This window comes from Ursus arctos, chromosome X, assembly GCF_023065955.2.
Source record: "Ursus arctos isolate Adak ecotype North America chromosome X, UrsArc2.0, whole genome shotgun sequence".
Lineage (NCBI taxonomy): Eukaryota > Metazoa > Chordata > Mammalia > Carnivora > Ursidae > Ursus > Ursus arctos.
In genome coordinates, this window is record NC_079873.1 from 105,918,909 (window position 1) to 105,938,896 (window position 19,988).

General features: G+C 49.7%; 1 protein-coding gene across 6 annotated transcripts in view; it reads left to right on the forward strand.

Annotated features, from left to right (window-relative positions):
- The first annotated feature begins 3,515 nt into the window (after positions 1-3,515).
- CD99L2 (CD99 molecule like 2) overlaps positions 3,516-19,988 on the forward strand; it is a 105,730-nt gene continuing 89,257 nt past the window's right edge. For 2 of the 6 annotated variants that reach the window (XM_026487524.4, XM_044379868.3), the window contains exon 1: positions 3,548-3,852. In XM_026487524.4, the coding sequence (XP_026343309.1) occupies positions 3,786-3,852 (67 nt within the window). In that variant the 5' untranslated portion in view covers positions 3,548-3,785. Of the gene's footprint in view, positions 3,853-19,988 lie in introns of all 6 variants that reach the window. The other 4 variants (XM_026487525.4, XM_048213283.2, XM_044379869.3 and 1 more) reach the window with 4 other exon arrangements.

Sequence of the window (19,988 nt, forward strand, 5' to 3'; positions counted from 1 at the left end):
CTGGTGAACAGGTACCACCAGGTGGGGCTGATTTTGGCCCCCAGTAGGGGAGGCCCCCTTGGGAGACTTTGCAAGGAGGGCTTTGTGGCACTTTGGAGCAAGAACGGGAACTCTGCATTAGCGATAGTGACATAACAGCTGTTTTGGAAGTTAGGACACATCTTCCGAAAGATACGGTGTGCAGTGAGGATGGGGGCAGGAGGTTGGGAAGTGGTGGAATGACAAGCTAGCCCTCAGAAGCCTACCTCAGGTTAGTGTCAGCCGTCCCAGCCCCATTTGTGCTTCTCCTGTACCCCCAGACCAGTCTGGTGGCCATTTGTCCATGCCCCACTTTTCTGCCTGGGTGAGAGCTGAGGAAGGGTGGGCTTTTCAGGAGAGGAGCTCGTCAGGCCACATGGCTTTCCAACTGGTGACAATTATAAGATATAGGAAGTTCAGGAAGGGGTAAAGAGTAGCGGGAGGGTGGTCAAGGGGCCGGTGTGGAGACAAAGCAGGCTTGGCCAGGAGTTGGTACCAACATCCACATGCGGTGATAGTAGGGAGTGTATGTATATATGTATGCACATATGGTACAGGATGGTGGTACACAGAATCATGGTTCCTAAGTGTCGAATTTCCTGCATGTACATCAACTCCATGTTCAATTGCAATACAGTGGAGTAGCAGCTACTTGACTGAGAGGCTCACCAAATTTCAGGCGGGACCTCAGTCTGGCAGGATCAGGGCCTTGATGTCATCAGCCCTCTCAGACTCACACTAACCTAAGATATAAGAGACTGAGAGATAAACCAGATCCCAGATGAGTCATTTTAATAGGGAGAGTTATCTGATAGGATAACTGACCTCAAGCACTTGCAGTATTTTGATTAATGGCTTTTTTTTCTTTTTGAGTGGTCGTTTTTTGGCACATGGTAAGCAGCATCCTTTTCTGTTGGTTCTTATTCCTGTGTCATCTCCTGTACTCATCCCCTGTTTGGGAGGAGCACATTCTTTAGTTCCCTCTCCATCACCCGTTAATATTCATCCTTGCCATAGCTCAATCTACTAGAATGGAGGCTCGCAAACTTTTTCTGTAAAAGGATGTGTGGTAGAGATTTTAGGCTTTGCAGGGTCCGTGGTCTCCGTTGCAACTACTTGACTCTGGTGTGGTAGCACAAAAACAGCCATAGACCATACAGAAATGGATGAGTGGGGCTGTTTCCACAAACTTCATGGGCCCTGACATTTGCATTTTGAATAATTTCTCCAGGTCACAAAATAACCTTCTTTTGATCTTTTCAACCATTGAAAAATGCAAAAACCACTCTTAGTTTGTAGGCTGTACAAACAGGCAGGTGGGCTGGATTTGGCCCACAACTACCCAAGCTGGAGAATAGTTTTGCTGCATGTTACATCGTGGCCAGTGTTTAGCTGGAGGGATTTGGGCATCTCCACTGCATGTTTACCAGGTAAAGTTCCAGTTGGGTGTGACTGTCCACTGCCTGGTGACTGCTTTTTCCTCACCTCCTCATGCCTCCTCAGCATGGAAGAGTAGATAGGTACTGGGGTTTGCCCCTCAGAGCCTGCAGGGATCTTCCAGACCATGTCCAGTGCCCTCTGGTACAGATGGGACCACTGAGGCCAAGGCACAAGGGAAGAGCCCAGAACACCCCTGAATCGGTGGGGAAGTTGGGGCCACACCTGCAGCCTGGAATACATAGTAACTGCTCAACCTTGCAGTAGCCAATATTTCTTTAGCTGTTACAAGACTAACAAGGATGCCTCTCTGCTCACCGTGTCTCAGGTCACCCACTTTTCACCATATCCGTTAATTCTCAGCACAACCTTATTGCGTCCAGCCAGGATCTCAGCCTTGTCTGGCTCCAAAGCACATGTTCTTAGTCATTCACTCACTGGGGTTCCTGGCGGTCCTCTTGCCTCTTCGACACTGTAGGACTGTAGCTGGTTAACTCCCCAAACTCAGGGAACCTTCATTTTGTTCCTTTTCCCTCATTAATTATTGAGGTGATCCATGAAGTTGTGGGAAATACAAAATAAGGGTGAAATGCTGGGACTATGCCGTGTATATAGTGTGTGTTCAGTAACTACTAGCTATTTCCGTTAGTTCTCCAGCTAGTTAGTGTCATAGGATAAGTACTGCCTGAAAATCAGGACATTCACTCCCTCCTTATACGTTTTGTTTTTTCAACCCCAGTATTCAGAGCAACGGATGGAAGTCATACGGGCGGCGGGGGTGGGGGGAGATGTCAGCTCTAATTCCGGGAGACCCCCGCCCCCTACTTCGGCTCACCGGGGCGGGAGCCACCGGTGTGTGTGGGGGGTCTCTGGAGGTGCTGGTGGCGCAGGGGAAGTAACCAGGAAGCTTGCCGAGGGCACAGTGGGCAGAGGTGGTAGTAGCCAACCTGTAAAGAGAATGTGGCCCTGGGCAGCCCTTGCGGAATAATAGCAGGGGCAGGCTCGACGCCGCCGCTCTGCCACTCTGGAGAGCAGTGGAGCTCTCTCTTTGTCCTGGGAAGCTGGCTGCAGCTGGAGCCCTTCTTGAGGGTGTTCATGTCAAAGGCTGCGGCGGGCATTTTGCTGTTCGGGGTAGTGTTGGAATCTGATTTTGCCCAGCCCTGGAGATGGACTCCGTTTGTGGGGGTTCATGGGAAAGGACTGCAGCGCGTCTGTCGATCATTGAGCACGTTTTCACATCGACTCTGCAGATGTGAACTTGCGCTTTCAGCGCATTCATCAAAGCCTCGGGAGAGCTGACCCTGTCTCCCCCGCCTCTTCCCCGCTCCCCCCCGCCCAGGCCCGCAGCACTGCGGCTCCAGGCCGCCCCCCTCTCGCCTGCCCCCGCGCCCCCGGCCTTGGGCTCATTTCCTCGAGACGTGCTGCTGTTTGCCAACAGCGGGCAGCCACGAAAACGGCCCTTTTCTTTCATCTCCGGACGGGGTTCCACTACAGTTTCCTGCAGAGATCGGCGAGTGGGCGGGCAGTCAGCAGAGTGAAAAGCAAGCTCAGCCACAGCGACTGGGGCAAGAGCACGGGTGCTGCGTCCTGGAGCCGCAGCTGGAAGGGCTCCCAGGGAACAGCCTTTTACCGGGAGGACGCCAAGTCCAGAAGGGGAAGAGCCCTGTCCAAGGTCACCCGGCTGGCAGAGCGCACCTAGTGTGTGCGCCGCCTCGGGTCCTGCTTCGGGCCGGGAGGAGTCTGGCGCGCCGAGTGGAAATCACCGCACGCCCTGGCCGCCCGCGCCTCTGACTCCTCGGCCACTGTTGACACATTACTCCGGGCCCGCAGGCTCACCTCTCGAGGACTGGGGGGAAGAGGCCAGCGGGCCACCAGCAACGCGCCGGCTCTCGCTCCAACCCAGGCCGCCCCACCCTCCGGGTGCCCACGGGACCCGCCCCTTGCGCACCAGCCCGCCCCCAGGCTGAGGACCTGCCCCCAGGCTGCGGACCTGCCCCCAGGCTGCGGCCCCGCCCCTCGCGCAGCGGCCCCGCCCCCGAGACTGCAGGCTCGCCCCGCCCCTCGCGCCACAGTCTCAGCCCCGCCCCACCTCACCTGGCCCCAGCCGGGCGAGCCCCCAGCGCCAGCGCTCGTGCGCGCCCCTCCTCCGCCCTCCCGGGGCTGTGCCGCGCGCGCCGGCTCTGGGCGGGGCCCTGCAGTGGCGGCGGGGCTCCTCCTCCTGCTGCTCCTCCTCCTCCTCCTCCTCCTCGGTCCCAGCACCTCCCCGACCTCCCCCTTGGGCGCTCTCGCGCTAACTGCGCTCCTCGGGGCCCCTCCGCCCGCTCCCAGCCATGGTGGTCTGGCGCTCGGCGTTCCTCATCTGCCTCGCTTTCTCCTTGGCCACTCTGGTCCAGAGAGGTAAGGCGGGCGGGGGGCGCGCGGGGACCCCGCCCTGTGGACCCGCGGGGCGGGGGTCGGCACCCCGCAGCCCCGTGGTGCGCATGAGCGGCCCGGCCCCCGCCTAGCGGGCCTGCGGCGGAGGCTGCGGGCGGGTGGGCGGGGCTGTGCGGGACAGTGGGGGTGCGAACCCAGGGCCCGCAGAGACTGACCTTGCCTCGATCCGTGTGGTCAGAGGGGAGGGACCGGGCTAGAAACAGCGGGAGAATATCCCCCTTAAAATCCTGAACAAGGTGTCACCACCGGTGACAAGAGCTGACCCCAGGAGATTGCTTCTGGGAAAACCTCGAAGAGAGCCCACTCATTTTCTTGAGCGGGGCATCTCAAAATGTGTTTTGAGGCCACCTGCAGCAGAAGCACCTGGGGAGCTTCCTGGGAGCATTCCTACTGTCTTTTGCCAGTATCTCTGCGGGGACGGGATTGGGGGGGGGCAGCGATACGTTGTAGGTCTAACGAGCTCCCCAGGTGCTTCTGGTGCCCGCCTCAGTTTTCTAGCCATTGGCGATTTTTTGCCTAGGAGGTGGAGAGAAATGCTGTCGAATCAAGAGAGCAAGTTTCCTAGACCCTCAGTACTCCCAAGTGTGGTCCAGGGCCTTCATAGGCATCACCTGAGACTTGTTAGGAATGCAGCATCTAAGGCCCCGCCTCTGACCTACTGAGTCAGGTTCTGCATTTTAACTAGATCTCCGGTAATTCACAGGCGCATTTAAGTTTGAGAAGCATTTTAGAATAAATGCAGCGTGTGGTTAAAAATAGGACCTCCAACGTGTACAGACAGAATCTTCTTACACTTATTTATATCCCATCTCCACATCAGAAAAAGGTTTGAGGAAAACACTGCAATTGAGCACAGAGTTGTGCTCTGAGCTCTCTGACAAGGAAGGCAAATTCAGCTAGTGAAAAACATGAGCTCAGCAAAAACAAAACTTTGTCCTTGTACTGAGTTCTAGTGAGATTTATGTTACATGTAGGGAACACTGGAAAACAGGCAGTCTAAGGCAGTTTTGCAAAAGATGCAGAAATGTTTCTCATGTGAGCAGCCATCCTGGACTTGCTACAAGAAGAGCCATTCAACATTCTACAAAGGTGTCAGGCTCTGTTCCAGACGCTGATCATGCAGCAGTAAACAAGACTAAGACTCTGTCTTCATGGAGCTAAGATCCTGGTGGGGGGAGAAGCCAATCACGAACATCACAATCTACATAATAGATTGTCAGTGCCATGAAGAAAAATAAAGCAAGTTACAGGGTAGTTGAATTTTCTGTTTCATTTTGCTTCTTTGGGGTTAACATTTTAATTTTGTTATGATGCATTTGTGGGAAAAAGTCTAATCACTTGATGGGCTCGCATCTAATGATATGGAAATTTTGAAAGTGGAAGCACAGAAAAGGTAGAAAAATGATACTCCCTTCAAGGCGATCTTCTGGAAGTCTTCAACATGGTATGCACATTGAGAAGGAGAGGAACAGAAATAAACAGGTCTCAGATTTTCACCATTACATGTTATACTAGGTGATTTAGGTGGTGGTGGAGGAAACTGAACCAGTGCAAGCATTTTACAGATGAAATGGAGGCCCAGGGAAGTGGGAAGTAACTTGCCTCAGGTGGCAGAGCTAAGATTTGACCCCAGGCTTGTCTGATTCCACAGTCCTTGCTTCTAAGCACGTGGAGGCTGCACTTCTGCCTTGGGAAAGTTCTCTGAACCTTGCTTGGTTTGCTCGGCCCTATTATGCCTAACAACAAAGGCGTCTCGAGGGGACCAGGAGTGTGTCACTCTCAGATCTGTGGCCCTGCCACCAGCTGCCACCTCCTGAGTGCTTGCTGTGTGCCAGGCGCTTGACATATCTTGGTTTTAGTTGCCTCAACAATTTTGCTGGTTAGGTATTAATGAGGGGGTCCCTCGTCACATAGCTTGGAAGAGATTGAGCCAGGATCCCACCCAGATAAGGGGGCTACCTAGTGATCCTTTTAACTGTAATTAAGAGAACTGAACCGGAGGTAGCCCTTGCTTCAAGGTGGGGAACCTGCTTTGTGGCTCTTTTGTGCAAAATAAGATGACAAATACGGGCTTTGAATTGCTGGTCTCCTCTGGGTATCCGGGCAGTTACAGTTTGCAAGCTGTTGTGTCAAAATGAACAAACACAAAGCAGGTGCTTAGTTAGGCATCTGCTGCCTCTCTTGGAGCCCCAGGGTGGTGGATTGGGTGGGCCTACGCAAGAGCCATTTTATTGCTGGTCCTGGCCCTCAGTAGTGACCTGTGACCGAGAAAGACCAGCAGCCCTCAGAAAGCACATAGAACCTTGAAGCATGATTCGTGAAATTCCTTCAGGCTCTGGCAAGTTGAGACAGACTTCAGGCTTCCAGGAGTTTAAAAGGGTGGTTACCAAGTCATCCCTGTTCTAATTTTGGATGGCTTTTTAGTCCAGTGTATATTTTACTAGCTCTGAAAAATCCTCTGAGGACAAATATGTTGCCCATATGCACCTACAGAAATAGGAAGCTGATCTTTTGTGCGGTGGCGAGAAGAGTCTCAGTGGTACAGGTGGGCAGTAATGATAATGACGTTTCCATTCCTGGATGCCTTCCATGCACCAGGCCTTCAGTGCGCCACACACATTTATCCCTCATAACCACCCGGAAGGGTTGGCACCATGACCCATCTTCTTTTCTCATGTCCATAACGGCCATTTGTATATGGCCTTGAAAGGTAACTCAGTGGTGGGGCGCCTGCCTGGGTGGCTCAGTTGGTTGAGTGTCCGACTCTTGATTTCAGCTCAGGTTGTGATCTCAGGGTGGTGAGATGGGGGCCCCACATCGGGTCCCAGGCTCAGTGCGGAGTCAGCTTGGGATTCTCTCTCCTTCTGCCCGTTCCCCAGCTTGTGTGCACATGCGCTCTCTAATAAATAAACAAAATCTTAAAAAAAAAAAAAGTAACTCGGTGGTAATACATTTCTCAGATGAAAAATGAGTAGCCCAGCAAGGTTTAGGACTTGAACTCAGGTTTGTCTGAATCACCAAAGCAGGGGTCATGAATGTAGATACCTCCAGGGATGGGGCAGGTCATAGAAATGTGGAAAGTGGCCGAGAATAAATGTGGTGACAAATGTGTAAGCAAGCTGCTGGCTGCTTGCTTAAAGAGAAGGAGCCCAGCTGACAAAGGGAGAGTGCAGGCTTTGGAGCAAGCTTGCCCGGCGCTACTATGACCTGGGGTGAACCACTTAACTGCTCTGTGCCTTGGTTTCCTCATTTATAAAATGGGGATTACCACACCATCCACTTCATGGGGTTGTTCGGAAGACTGAATACAGATGGATAAAGTGCTTAGCACAGCGCCTGGCTCCCAATGAGCTCTGTTAGTAATTATTATTCATATTACCTAAAACATTCCAAGCCACGTTTTCAAAATACACAGTGCAGACCTTGAAAATAATATGCTAAGTGAAAGAAGCCAGACACAAAAGCCCACGTATTATCCCATTTATATGAAATGTCCAGAGTTGGCAAATGCATAGAGACAAAAAGTAGATGAGTGGTTGCCAGAGGCTGGGGGTGAGGGGCAGGGAGTTGGGGAACGGGGAGTGACTGCTTAATAGGTGCAGTTTCCTTTTGGGGTGATGAAAATGTTCTGGAGCTAGATAGAGGTGATGGTTGCACAACCTTGTGAATGTACTAGGAACCACTCAATTGTATGCTTTTAAAGGGTGAGTTGTATGGTGCATGAATTATATCTCCATTTAAAAAAATTTGCTGTCGTTCAAGCAGAATAAATGAGAGTGGAGGTAGCCTGTGATCCCTGAATTGGGGTTGGTCTTTGATCCCTGGGGCTTGGTGGAGTAGGGGAGAGGAGAGCAGAGTGGGCCCCACGTGCTGGTTGTGCTGAGATGCTAGGCTGGGATCCAGGCAGAAGCCCTGTGGGCCTACTTGGGATATTGGGTATGAGCCAGATAGGCCACAGGGGCATGTGCAGGCTTGGCCCAGAGCTGCATAACCCCCAACCCTCCACCCCCAAGTTTGTACACCAGGCAGTCATTGCACTGGACTGACAGGGTATGAGGACAGTTTGCCTTTTAGTGTCACATGTTTTGATTAGTTTTCGGTCCCTTCCTCGCTGTCACAGGTCACATCCCCATCCCCTCTATCATTTTGGATGCCAGATAACTAAAACATGTTTGTTTGTTTATTTAATGCCCCTTCCACCCCATCACCCAAGAGCCAGCGTCAGCCGGTACTGAGGAAGGGCCTGAAGCTACTTCCAGTGGAGATGGGGATGAGGAGGCCTTTTGGCTGCTCAGAGGGGGGTTTGGGGAGAAGCTGGTTTTGGTTCTGGTGAGTTCAGGAAAGAGTCCTTCCAGGTGCACTGACCTTCCTGGGTTCTTCCACCACCTGGTGTTGGTGCTTTTCCTGCTGTGTGGCCACCCCTACTCTTTGCACTTGGTGCGTAATCCTCTGCTGCTCTCCATGTGCTTGGGGAGGCCTGGCTGCAGGGGGTCCTGTCTCCCAACCCAGACCGGGCTCTCCCTGAGTCTTGCTGATAAATTCACTGATTGCTCAATCTTGGTTTGCCTGTAAAAGCTCAAAGTCATCGTAAACGTGTCCTAACCAAAACACGTGGGAAATACTTGGTTGAAAGTAGGTGTTCCAAAGGGAGGTGGGTGGGAAGCTGTGGCAGGCTCCCACAGAGGTCTGTGCCCTAATCTCTGGCACCTGTGACTCTTAGTTTATGTGTAAAGGAGAGTTAAGGTAGCTAATCAGCTGTATTTAAATAAGATTCTCCTGGGTTATCGTGGCCAATTGAAAGACAGGGATCCTTTAAATATGGAAGATGGAGGCAAAGGAGTCAGTGCGAGTCAGAGAGCGACGTGATAGAAGATTTGACCTAAAGATGGAAGGGCCAGGAGCTAAGGGATGTATACACAGCTCGAGAAGCTGAAGAGCTTCCAGAAGGAATGTAGCGCTGCTGACACCTTGCTTTTAGCCCAGTGAGACCTGTGTTGGACTTCTGACCTCCAGAACTGTAAGGTAAAAAAACAACAAAACACATGTTTTAAATCCGTCGAAATTTGTTGTAGCATAGCAAGAGCAACAATAGAAAAACTAAGGGGTAGATACTAGCCTCCTCTTCATCTATTGAAAAAACTAGTTTGTGATGTTTCCTTACGTTGTTTCGATTTTGCTACCTTAAATCAATTCCCAATGTGCTCTGAGTTCAGGCGTTTAAATGTGCAGAAAACTGGATTGCAGTGATGTTCTCCGTGTGCCAGTGGACGTTGAGAAGCCCCTCTGAGGGCCCTGGGAGACAGCTACATTCCTTTTGCTTGGGTTTGGTTCACAAGGAAATGGGAGCCCGGGCCTGCAGTGCCCACCGTCCAGAGGCTTTTTCCATCTCCCCACCCCCTCCTCAGTTCTGATGGCTGCTTGAAGCAGAGTGCAGTCAGGGGCCCTGCAGACAGACAGACAGAGGGTTTGTGATCCGTCTGGGCCACGCCTGCTCCTTTGCTGAGGAGAAGGAGTGAGCTGCCAGCTCGCCTTTCTGGCTGCTCCAGCCGGCCCTGGCTTCCACTAATTGTGCTGTTCCCTCGCTCCTCGGGCAGGTGGAGGGAGAGTACCAGAGCAGAGTGAGGATGGGTGCTCCTGGACCTCCACGCCAGCTTCAACCAGTTCCGAGCTCCGTTTTACTAGTTTTCTATCTAGGGCTGCTCATAAGATGTCAGACACCTGCAGCTTTAAAACCAACAAAAACGCTTTGAAAGCTGTGGTTGAATTCCACCGAGGGTGGTGCCCCTGCTCACTAAACATCTGTTTAAAGGAGAGGCTAGACAACATCTGGCTGGCAGTGCCAGGTGGTTCATTTGGGATTACTTTCCAAATTAGAGACGGTCCCCTCAGCAGGAAATACTGTTGCAGTGTGGAATTCATTACCACCAAAATAGTGCCCAGGCACGGACTGGGCTCGTTTTGACATTCTTCTTTTTATTTTTATTGCTGCTTCAGCTAGCCTGGGATGACGGAATTAACACAGAGCCTGCATTCCAACGTGGCCCCACCATTTGCTGGTGACAGTTGCCTTATCTGCACCGGGAGGCTGCTGATCTCTGCTTTGTTGGCCTCAGGATTGTTGGAGTAGCCAATTCATTGCTAATGCAAACAGGTGGTGTGTTGTCAAGGTATTAGCAAAGTTAGGCTCCCCAGACAGGCCAAGAAGGCAAAGAGGCCACCTGCCTAAGGGGGTTCTATGAGAATTCGGGGGTTCATGTTTACAAAAGCCTTTACTTGGCCTGAATGAAAATGCCCCTGAATTAGTGAGCTCTAATTTAGGTTCTCTTTATAGCCCTTTGGCTTTCTACAGAGTTCTGGGCTCTTTGTCAGGAGCGATCCCTGTTTTACTTTTCATCGTTCATTCATTTGGCTCCTCATGCCAGATCAAAAAAAATGTAAGAATCCAAAGTAGTGCCTAAAAAGAAACAAACAAAAAACATGTTTTAATCTTTTATTCATCACCTACAATGTAGCACGTGGACTTGTAGTTTGGGGCTCCCATTCATTTCTTCCCGACACTTTGCACCCCCCCAACCTGAAAGTGCTCCTGGCCAGGGTCAGCACTGGGTTCTTGTTGCTAAACCTGAGGGATATCTGCCCCCCTCTGATCACACCCTCCCCCTGGAAGCACTTTCTTCCTGGCTTGTCACCTGTCTGACCTCCAGGCTTATGGGAATGCTTCCAATGTCGTCCTTGGTGGACTTCTTTACCTGTATGTGCTTCCCAGGTGCTTTCACCAGCTTCGTGGCTTGAAATTGTCTGTGTGCTTGTGACTCTTCAATTTCTATCCCCAGCTGTGATAGCTCTTTGCATCCAGGTGCCTACAGTCAACATCTCCATGGTGGTCGGTGCCCTGCTGGTGGTTAGGTTATTGAAGTCCTTCCAGTTCAGTTCGCCCCTCCCACCAATGGAATCCTGGCCCTTCCACCCAAGGTCCCCGGACCTCCCCGTCTTCCCCATAATCTGGCAAGCATGGGGTTCATGCCCTGTGCAGCTGTGTTAAGTTATTTTGACTATTACCCCTGCTAATAGGCATCTCAGAAGGGCCCCAGTGCATACCTGAACTTCTCATCTCCTCCAACCTTCTCCCATCTGAGTAACTGGCAGCCCCATTCTGCCTGAGGCTCTGGCCACTCCTCCAGGGCTCTCATTCTTTCATACCCCCACATCTGATCCGTCTGCAGACTACCCTGTGATGACCCTCAGAATCCTTCAGACTCCCACCTCTTCTCCCCTCCTCCCTGACTCCCTCTCTTGGCTGGGCCACCATTCCCCATCTTTGGAGCCCTGGCAGTGACCTCCTAAGTGGTGTTCCAGAGTCCACTCCTGCCCCCTACAGTTCAGTCTCCACACAACAGCCAGGTGATCTAGAAACCTAAGTCCTCCTGTCCCTCTGCCCAGAAACCTCCGATGGCTTTCAATTGTAATGAAAATAAAGTGCAGACTCTTAGTAGGCCCTACAAGTCCCAACAGAACGGGGCCTTCTCATCCTCTGGCCTCAGCTCCCACCCCTGCCCAGGGCTGGCTTCTAGCAGGTGAAGCACTCCCCTCTGGCTGGAAGGTCCTTCCCTAGATAGGCGTATGTCCTCTCCCTCCCTTCCTCTCAGATGCCCCCACCTTAGGCCGTCCCTGACCCCCCCCCCGACCCTGAACTAGTACCCGAAATACCCTTCTATCCCCAGGCAGCTTGAGTTTGATATTTTCTGTTTACCTGCTGCCTTGCCCACTGTCTTCTCTCTGCCACTAGACTTTGCTCCATGAGGGAAGGGACTTGGTTTTTGTTTACTTTCTCACCAGTATCTAGAACAATCCCTGGCACAGCAATTGAACATCTAATTAAAGGGCTATTTACAGGATCTGAGCCTCATTAAGGGAGACCAACAAAGGGCAGTGAAGCAACATGGGGGGTGTTTTCCACCTGGGGCTTCAAGGGAAGGAGGGGGTCCTGGCATCTGGGGTGGTTAGGGCTGTAGGAGCTGAATAGGCCTCCTGCAGGGTGGGAGCTCAGATAATAAATGTGGCAAGTATCCCCCCCCCACCTCCAGTCTTTGCTTCTGCCTCCTGTGGCTAAACCCATGGGTCCTGAAATGTGTGCGCAGGCACCCTGGGGCACTGCTGCAAACTCTGGGTGATGCCACGGATAGTTTCAAGTTTTGAGGAAAATGCATCAGTGTGTCAGATACCACACAGACTACCACTTTGAATTGATTGGAAGTAAGTACGTTATAAACAGAGCTATTAGGTATTTCTTTTGGTCTAGGGATGGTGTGAGAAAGCCACAGAGGGCAGGTGCAAGGAACTTACAGACCTATAGTACCTGTCACGTGTGTTCTAGAAGCAGCACTCCATCATTGCCACAGTGTTGACTGCCTAGAAGACTCTCCGCCCCTCCCTCCCCAGGCTGAAAGCTGTAAGCTCTTCGAGGGCAGGTGGGGGCTTCATTCTGCTCTGCTTACAGTGCCCCCCACAGGTCCCGGCTCAGTAATTGTTCATTCACGTGGTAGCAGATAAGGCCTCCCTGGCACTCTGACGTCTGGTCGGCTTCAGTGCATTGGGTCCCTTAATGTCTCGTGGTTTTTTTTTCACATTGAGAGGTGCTGGTCTAATCATCAGCTGATGGATATTTGAGCTGTTTCTGCCCTTTGACTATTGAGCTTAGTGTTCTTATGAACATTTGAGTCTAAGTCTTCGAACGCCCGTTTTCAGTTCTGTGGGGTGTGTACCTAGTGAGTGGCCTTTTATGACCTAGCCTCAGAAGTCACGTGGTGTCCCTTTTGCTGCATTCTCTCGGCTATGAGTCACTTCAGGATAGTCCAGATTCAGGATGAGAACATCTATCTCCCTTCTTGTTGGGAGAATGTCAATTTTTAGCCCCGATTTAAAACTGCCACACAAATCCCCTGGGATTTCAAGGTCCAGATGAAATGCCACCTCTGTGGAGGTATTAACCGCTTAGAGCTCTGTCATGATACGCACTTCTCTGACTTCTGGTTCTTTATGAAATCATTGCTGTGGTGCATGTTATCATGCTGGTTGGTAGCTCTGCGTCTGCCTCTTTCCTTGATGCCACCCTGCCGTCATGTCCTCGGCTGTCAGGGGGTTTCCCCAGTGAGGGGGTGGACTCGCTGGCTCTGAGGGTCCTTCCTGCGCTGACGTTCTAGGAGCTTGACTTAGCCTTATTTGCAGAGGCTTTCTCCGGGGCGGGGGGGGGGGGGGTAGGGCAGAGCACCGTGCTCAGTCCGCAGCTCCCTTGGAAGGGCTTGCGGAGTGGGAGATGTAAGGGCTTGGATGATCTCATTAAGGTAGGGCAGCCTGGGAATTTGCTTTGTCCCCCTCTGACTATTTGTTTTCTTTTTTCTTTTAAAGATTTTATTTATTCATTTGAGACAGAGAGATACAGAGAGAGAGGGCAGGGGCAGGGGCAGGGGGAGAGGGAGAGGGAGACTCCCTGCTGAGCCTGGAGCTCCACGTGGGACTCAATCCCAGGACTCGGAGGTCATGACCTGAGCTGAAGGCAGATGCGTCACCATCTGAGCCACCCAGGCGCCCCTGCCCTCTGACTATGTCTATTCGGAGAAGCGTCACAGAGGGTTGAGCACGTTCTCTCCTGGTAGAGGCTGTTGAGCAGAGTTTGTCCACCATGGCAATACTGACATTTGAAGGGGGTGATTCACTGGGCTCGGGCTGTCCTGCACGTTGTAGGATACTTAGCAGCGTCCCTGGCTTCTACCCATTAGATGCCAGTAGCACCCGTCCCCCAAATGTTGCCAACCCAAAATGATTCCAGACGTTGCCCCAGTGTCCCCAGTGGACAGAACCGTCCCGAGTTGAGACCTGCTGCCCCTAGAGACAGACATATTCTTTGTAATTCCACCGTCTGTTTTCAGTATTCCTCACAAGTGCCTAAGGTTTTCTGTTATTGTCATGTTGCTTCCAGATAGACATGTTGGAGTAAATCCGATCACAGCCAGTCTGTGGATTGGTATCCGCCTGAGCTGCCTCTAGGCTCCTTGGTGAGCTTGGAGCTCATCCTAGTTACATCAGGAACATCACCGGTGTCCTTAGGTAGGTGTCATCTGCATGGATTTCCACGATGGCTCATCCCATCCAGTGTGTGTTGATTCTCATTAGTTGTTCTTTTAGATGGTGACCTTGTCTTTTCAAATACATTTTATGATTTTCTGAGAACCAGTGAGGAAAAAATGAACAGAAAAATGAGCCAAAGACTTGACCAGGCCATTCGTAAAAGAGGAAATCAAATAGGACAACAAACATATGAAAAGATGTTTAACCTCATTAGTAATCAGAGGGCTGCAAATTAAACTATAAGATAAAATTACATGCCCTCCAGTATACTAAAAATTATAATAAAGCCTGACAATATCAGGTGCTTACATGGTTACAAGAGAATATGTGTTCTTTGTGGTAAACTTGGAAAATGCGGAAAAGTGTAGAGAAAATGCAAACCCCAAAACCCAGGGTTAGGTCGTATTACCATATTGGAATACAGTATTTCAGTAATATTTCTTCTGCAGAAATAAATATTGCACATTACTGGTATTGCACTGTGTATATAGCTCTTACCTTTAGTGTGAAATATAACATGGATACAGAAAAGTGAGTGAGGCCTTTAACAAGTATAAAGTGAAAATCTCTGTCCTCACCAAACAGGTTGAGAAACAGAATGTTGACGATACCCCGGTAGGCCTCCATGTGCCCTCTCTTGATCACAGTCCCCTCTCCCTGACAGAGGTGACCACCAGCCTGATTTTTGTGCACCACCTAGGTCTGTGGCCCTAAATAATACAGCTTGGTTTGGCCTGCGTTTTAATCTTATAGAAATGGAATCACACTGTATGTAGGCTTTTGTGTTGCGTCTCTTTCTACCCACATTGTTAATGATCTGTTGTGTGTCTTTGTAGTTCTTTCATTTTCATTGCTGTGTATTATTCTGTTTGAAGATACTGTAAGTTTTTATAATGCATTGTCCACTGATGCATATTTTGATAATTTCCAGTTTTTGAGCACTTTGAGCAGTGCTGCCATGAACATTCTTATGCAGATAGGCGAAAGTGTCTCTAGAAAAGTGGTTCTCAGACTGTGGCCTGGGGATCCTTGAAAGGCCCTGGAGAGGTTTTCAGGAGGTCTACGAGGTCCACCTATTTTCATAATAATACTAAGATGTGACTTACCTTTTGCACCCTCCTTTTCTCATGAGCGTACAGTGGAATTTTCCAGAGTTGGTGTGACATGTGCTACCATTGCTCTGATGGCTAATGGGATGTGTATTTGTGTTGTCTTGTGTTTTGAAGTTCCTCAGCTTTGATTTCTAATATCCTAAATATCAGTGGATATAACCCACTTAAGCACAAGATCTTTGAGAGTCTCAGTTTTTCGTATACAGCGTCTTAAAGCCAAAAAGTTTGAAAATTGCTGTTCTGAGGTTCTACTTAGTAGCATTTCTGGATTATCCGGTATTTGTAATTTCAGTCTTACAGGTGATGCTGTACTATCTTCCAAAGTGGTTATACCAGTTTATCTTCCCATCAACGGTGTATGAAAGTTTCGGTTGTACCATGGTGTCACCAGCACTTGGTATTATCAGACTTTAGTGTTACATTAACTGCTGGTGGGTTTGTAATTTTATATTGTGGTTGGATTTATATCTCTCTGCTTACTAATGAGGTTGAGCATCTTTCCATGTATTGTCCAGTTTGATTCCTTCTTTTATGAATTGCTTGGTCAAGTCTTGGCTCATTTTTCTCTTTTTCTATGGTTTTCACTTACAATGCTTTATTTCCTCTTGTGCTAACCTATTCTTGGCTGTGTACTGCTCATTATCCTTGAAATATATATGTGGGGATTCTTTGAAGTCTAGAAGTGTGCCTTCTCCCAGAGATTTGTATTTGATTTTTTTAAAAGATTTTATTTATTTATTTGAGGGAGAGAGAGAGCATGAGGGGGGAAGGTGTCAGAGGGAAAAGCAGACTCCCTGCTGAGCAGGGAGCCTGATGCGGGACTTGATGCTGGGACTCCAGGATCATGACCCGAGCCGAAGGCAGTCGCTTAACCAACGGAGCCAGCAGGTCCCCCTGTATTTGATTTTTGTCAGGTGTCTTGAGACGTTCTCAATCTGGGATCACATACAACAGGTTCCTTACCTTTTCCCCTTCTTTCCCCAGCACTAACACAGCCTTCCTTGTAGTCCTCTGGAGGCTGAACCGGGGAAGGGCCAGTTTGAGTCATCCTTACCTCAAGGGTGTAGCCCTTTGGGGTTCCGGTTTAATGTTGGGAGAATTTTCTGTTAGATTTCCTCGATTTGGGTGGCCATCGGCCCAGGCTTCAGACCCTTTTCCTGCCTTGGAAGGTTGTGGAAACAATAAGTTTATCCAGATTGGCAAGTGCCTTCAGGGCATGGTTGTTTTTACCATTTTGTCAGTTCTTCAGTGCTTTTAAGGGGATGTTCTTAAAATCAACCATTTTAGTTGTTTTTAATTGGAAGGTTAGTCCAAATAATCTATCCTGCCGTTACTAGAAATGCAAGTTGGTGTGTGTATGTGTGTGTGTGTCTTTATCGTACTATGTCACTTTATGTTTTCAGGTAAAATTGTTTTGAATGCCTGATTTTTGATGGATATTGCAGCGGACTCCAGGTCTTTGCTGTTGTAAACTACATTTCAGTAAATATCTTTGTACGTAATACTTGGCTGAGGATGACGGTACCTAATTACAGGGTGGCTGGGAGAGGTGGGAGAGGGGAGGTCTGAAAGTTAGTGCTCAATTCATGGCAGTTATTGTTACTGTTATTGTCACATGTGCACATGGAGTGGCTAAGGCGACCTACGGAGCAGCCTGCCCAACGGCCTCGGTCTTTTCTGTGGAGGGAAGACAAAGACCCGTCTGGTGCTGAGAGTGTGAGGAGCCAGCTGGAGCCTTCAGGTTGGAAGGAGTCGTGTTGGAGGACAAAGGAAGCCGATTAAGGAAACTCGGATTGCCAAGGCACCCTGAGGGCCTGGCTCGAGTCCCCTACCCGGAGCGGCCATGCCAGTGCCAGCCAGCCCGGGGACGTGAGGCCCGCTCCTGCAGCGTGGCGCCGCCCCAGAATGCAGCGGGGCGGAGTCGGCTCCTTCCGCCAAGTGTGAATGAAGGGCTGCTTGGGTGCCAGGCGCCGCTGTTGGTGCCGGGCCAACAGAGATGACTCAGGCACTGGCTTTGCTTCCAGGAGCTCCCAGTCCAGTGGGGTGGGGGTGGGGCGTGTTCTCCTGTCAGTGTTGGGGATTGGTAGGGACACGGGACAGAACGCTGTGACACGGAGTGCTGGTGCCGCCCTGAGTCTCTGCCGTGACTGAGCTGGGACTGTGCCAGATGAGAAAGGAGGGGGAGTCCATCGAAGGCCCCAAGGAGAACAGGAAGGGGCGGCAAAGGGCTACAGCAGGAACTCAGGCCAGGGTTGAGAAGGTAGGACTGACACTGGGGAGTGAGGTTTCCGAGGCAGGGTAGTTTCTTGTCTAGAGCAGGGATGGCTACCTTGAGCAAAGTGACGTGAGTCAAGGAGGTTTGGGATGAGGAAGGAAGTGAAGGGCTGAGGACAGGATCTGGAGGATACCCAGGCCACAGATGCCAGCCTAGTACAGGGTGACTTGGGGTACAAAGAGAACCCAGCCACTGCCAGGCAGCTCCACTCCGCTCCATGACTAGGAGGGAATGTGCTAGAAGTCAGGAGAGGACAGCCTCAAGGAAAGGAGCAGCAGCTAGGTGACTGCAGTCTCAGAGGAAGGAGGGCTGTCTGAAAGCGAGGGTGGGTTTTTTTGGGTGGCGCCGATCTTCCCTCTAGAGAAGGAAACGGGCAGAAAATCACAGAGGGACTGGCGCATGGCCACAGATGGGACCTTTATATATGCCGTCTCTGAAGTACAGAGCCTTTGTATGGCAGGTTCATTTCCCTTCTCCTGCATTTTAAAACCATTCCATTTTTCACATACTGCACAATTCAGCAATCGTTACCACTACCAAATTTTGGAACACTTTTCACCCTGAAAAGAAAACCCACACCCATCAGCAGTCCCTGTCCATCCCCCTCCCGCCCTGGCAACCACCAGTCTCCTTTCTGTCTCTATGGATTTGCCGGTTCTCCTCATTCCATGTAAACCGAATCCTACAATGTTTGTCCTCTTGTGACTGGTGTCTTTGTTTACTGCAGTGTTGGCAAGGTTCTTCGTGCCTTTTTATGGCCAAGTAGTATTCCACCGTGCGGGTGTAGCATTTTATTCATCCATTTGTCAGTTATAGACATTTGAGTTTCCACTTGTCTGCTACGAATATAGCAATAAACATGTGTGTACATGTTTTTCTGTGGACTTCAGTTTTCGGTTCTCTTGGGTGGAATTGCTAGGCCATATCGTAACACTGTTTAACTGTTTAAGGAACTGTCAGGCTGTTTTTCAAAGCCACCCTATCACTTTACATTCCCATCAGCAGTATATGTGGGTTTCAGTCCCTCCACATTCTTGCCAGCACTTTTATTTCATTGTGGTTTTTTTTCCATTTTTTTTTTTTAAAGAAAAAGACCTCAATGAGTGTGCAGTAGTATTTCATTGTGGTTTGGGTTTGCATTTCCCTAATTACTAATGAAGTTGAGCATCCTTTCACGTGCTTATTGGATCATGTCCTTGAGTGAAAGTCTAGTGCAAAGGGCATTAAACTGAGGACCAGGAGGCCTGGAGCTCACCGTGACCCTACCCCAGCTCACAGTGGGTGCTTCACATTTCCTTCCTTGATTCTTCTTCCTCGTCTGAGCACCTGCTCAAGTTTGCGTTCACCCTGCAACACCTCTGCCCCCTGCCTCCCCTTTCAGCTGATGCCCTTTCTGCTGCCTTCCGATTTCTACTCCCTGCACTTCTTCCTCCTCTCCCTTGATTTCTCAAACTGCAAGCAGCTTCTGTCATCTGCCCCAATGGTCTACTGAAAGGTTTCACTAAGGCCACCAGGGTAAATGCATTTTTTAAAGTTGATTATTGAAGTAGCAGGTCCCAAACCATGGACACCGCCGACCTGTGGGGTGGAATGAGAAGGAAGAGGATGACTCTTCTTTCTGTAGACTTCTTTGGGAACATGCATACAGGGAGCCTCTTGAATTAGTTTAGCAGAGAGCAGCCAATGGAAGGAGTGGGGCATAGAGCTGATGAGTGAGAACGGGTGGTATGAAATGTCTAGACTAGTCACACCCAGACCTTGGGCCCCAAAGGCCTTTGAATTGGCATTGGGGATGAGCATTGTCTGTAGACAACAGCGATGTAGCTGGGTCATTCGTGTACTGTGATTTAAAATGTATTTAGATGTTTTAGATGTTGCTCTGATTTAAACATTGGAGAAATTTTGGAATCTGATAGAGCAGGTCTTTCTTAAATTACTCGTTTTGTGAAATGACCTGTTTTCCCATGTGTTCCATCCATATATACTAAATATACTTTATTCATTTTTTTATTTTTTTATTTTTTAAATAATTTTATTTATTTTTAAAGGTTTATGTATTTTTTTATTATAATAATATTTTTTATTATATTATGTTAGTCACCATACAGTACATCCCTGGTTTCTGATGTAAAGTTCGATGATTCATTAGTTGCATATAACACCCAGTGCAACACATGCAATACCATGCAATACGTGCCCTCCTTACTACCCATCACCAGCCTATCCCATTCCCCCACCCCCTCCCCTCTGAAGCCCTCAGTTTGTTTTCCAGAGTCCATAGTCTCTCATGCTTCATTCCCCCTTCTGATTACTCCCCCTTTCTTTAACCCTTTCTTCCCCTACCGATCTTCCTAGTTCTTATGTTCCATAGATGAGAGAAACCATATGATAAGTGTCTCTCTCTGCTTGACTTATTTCACTTAGCATTATCGCTAAGATGACTGGATTAAGATGTGGTCCATATACACAATGGAATATTACTCAGCTATCAAAAAGAACGATTTCTCAACATTTGCTGCAACATGGATGGCACTGGAGGAGATAAATATACTTAAGGGTCAACTTTTCAAATTAGAAAAAGCCCATTG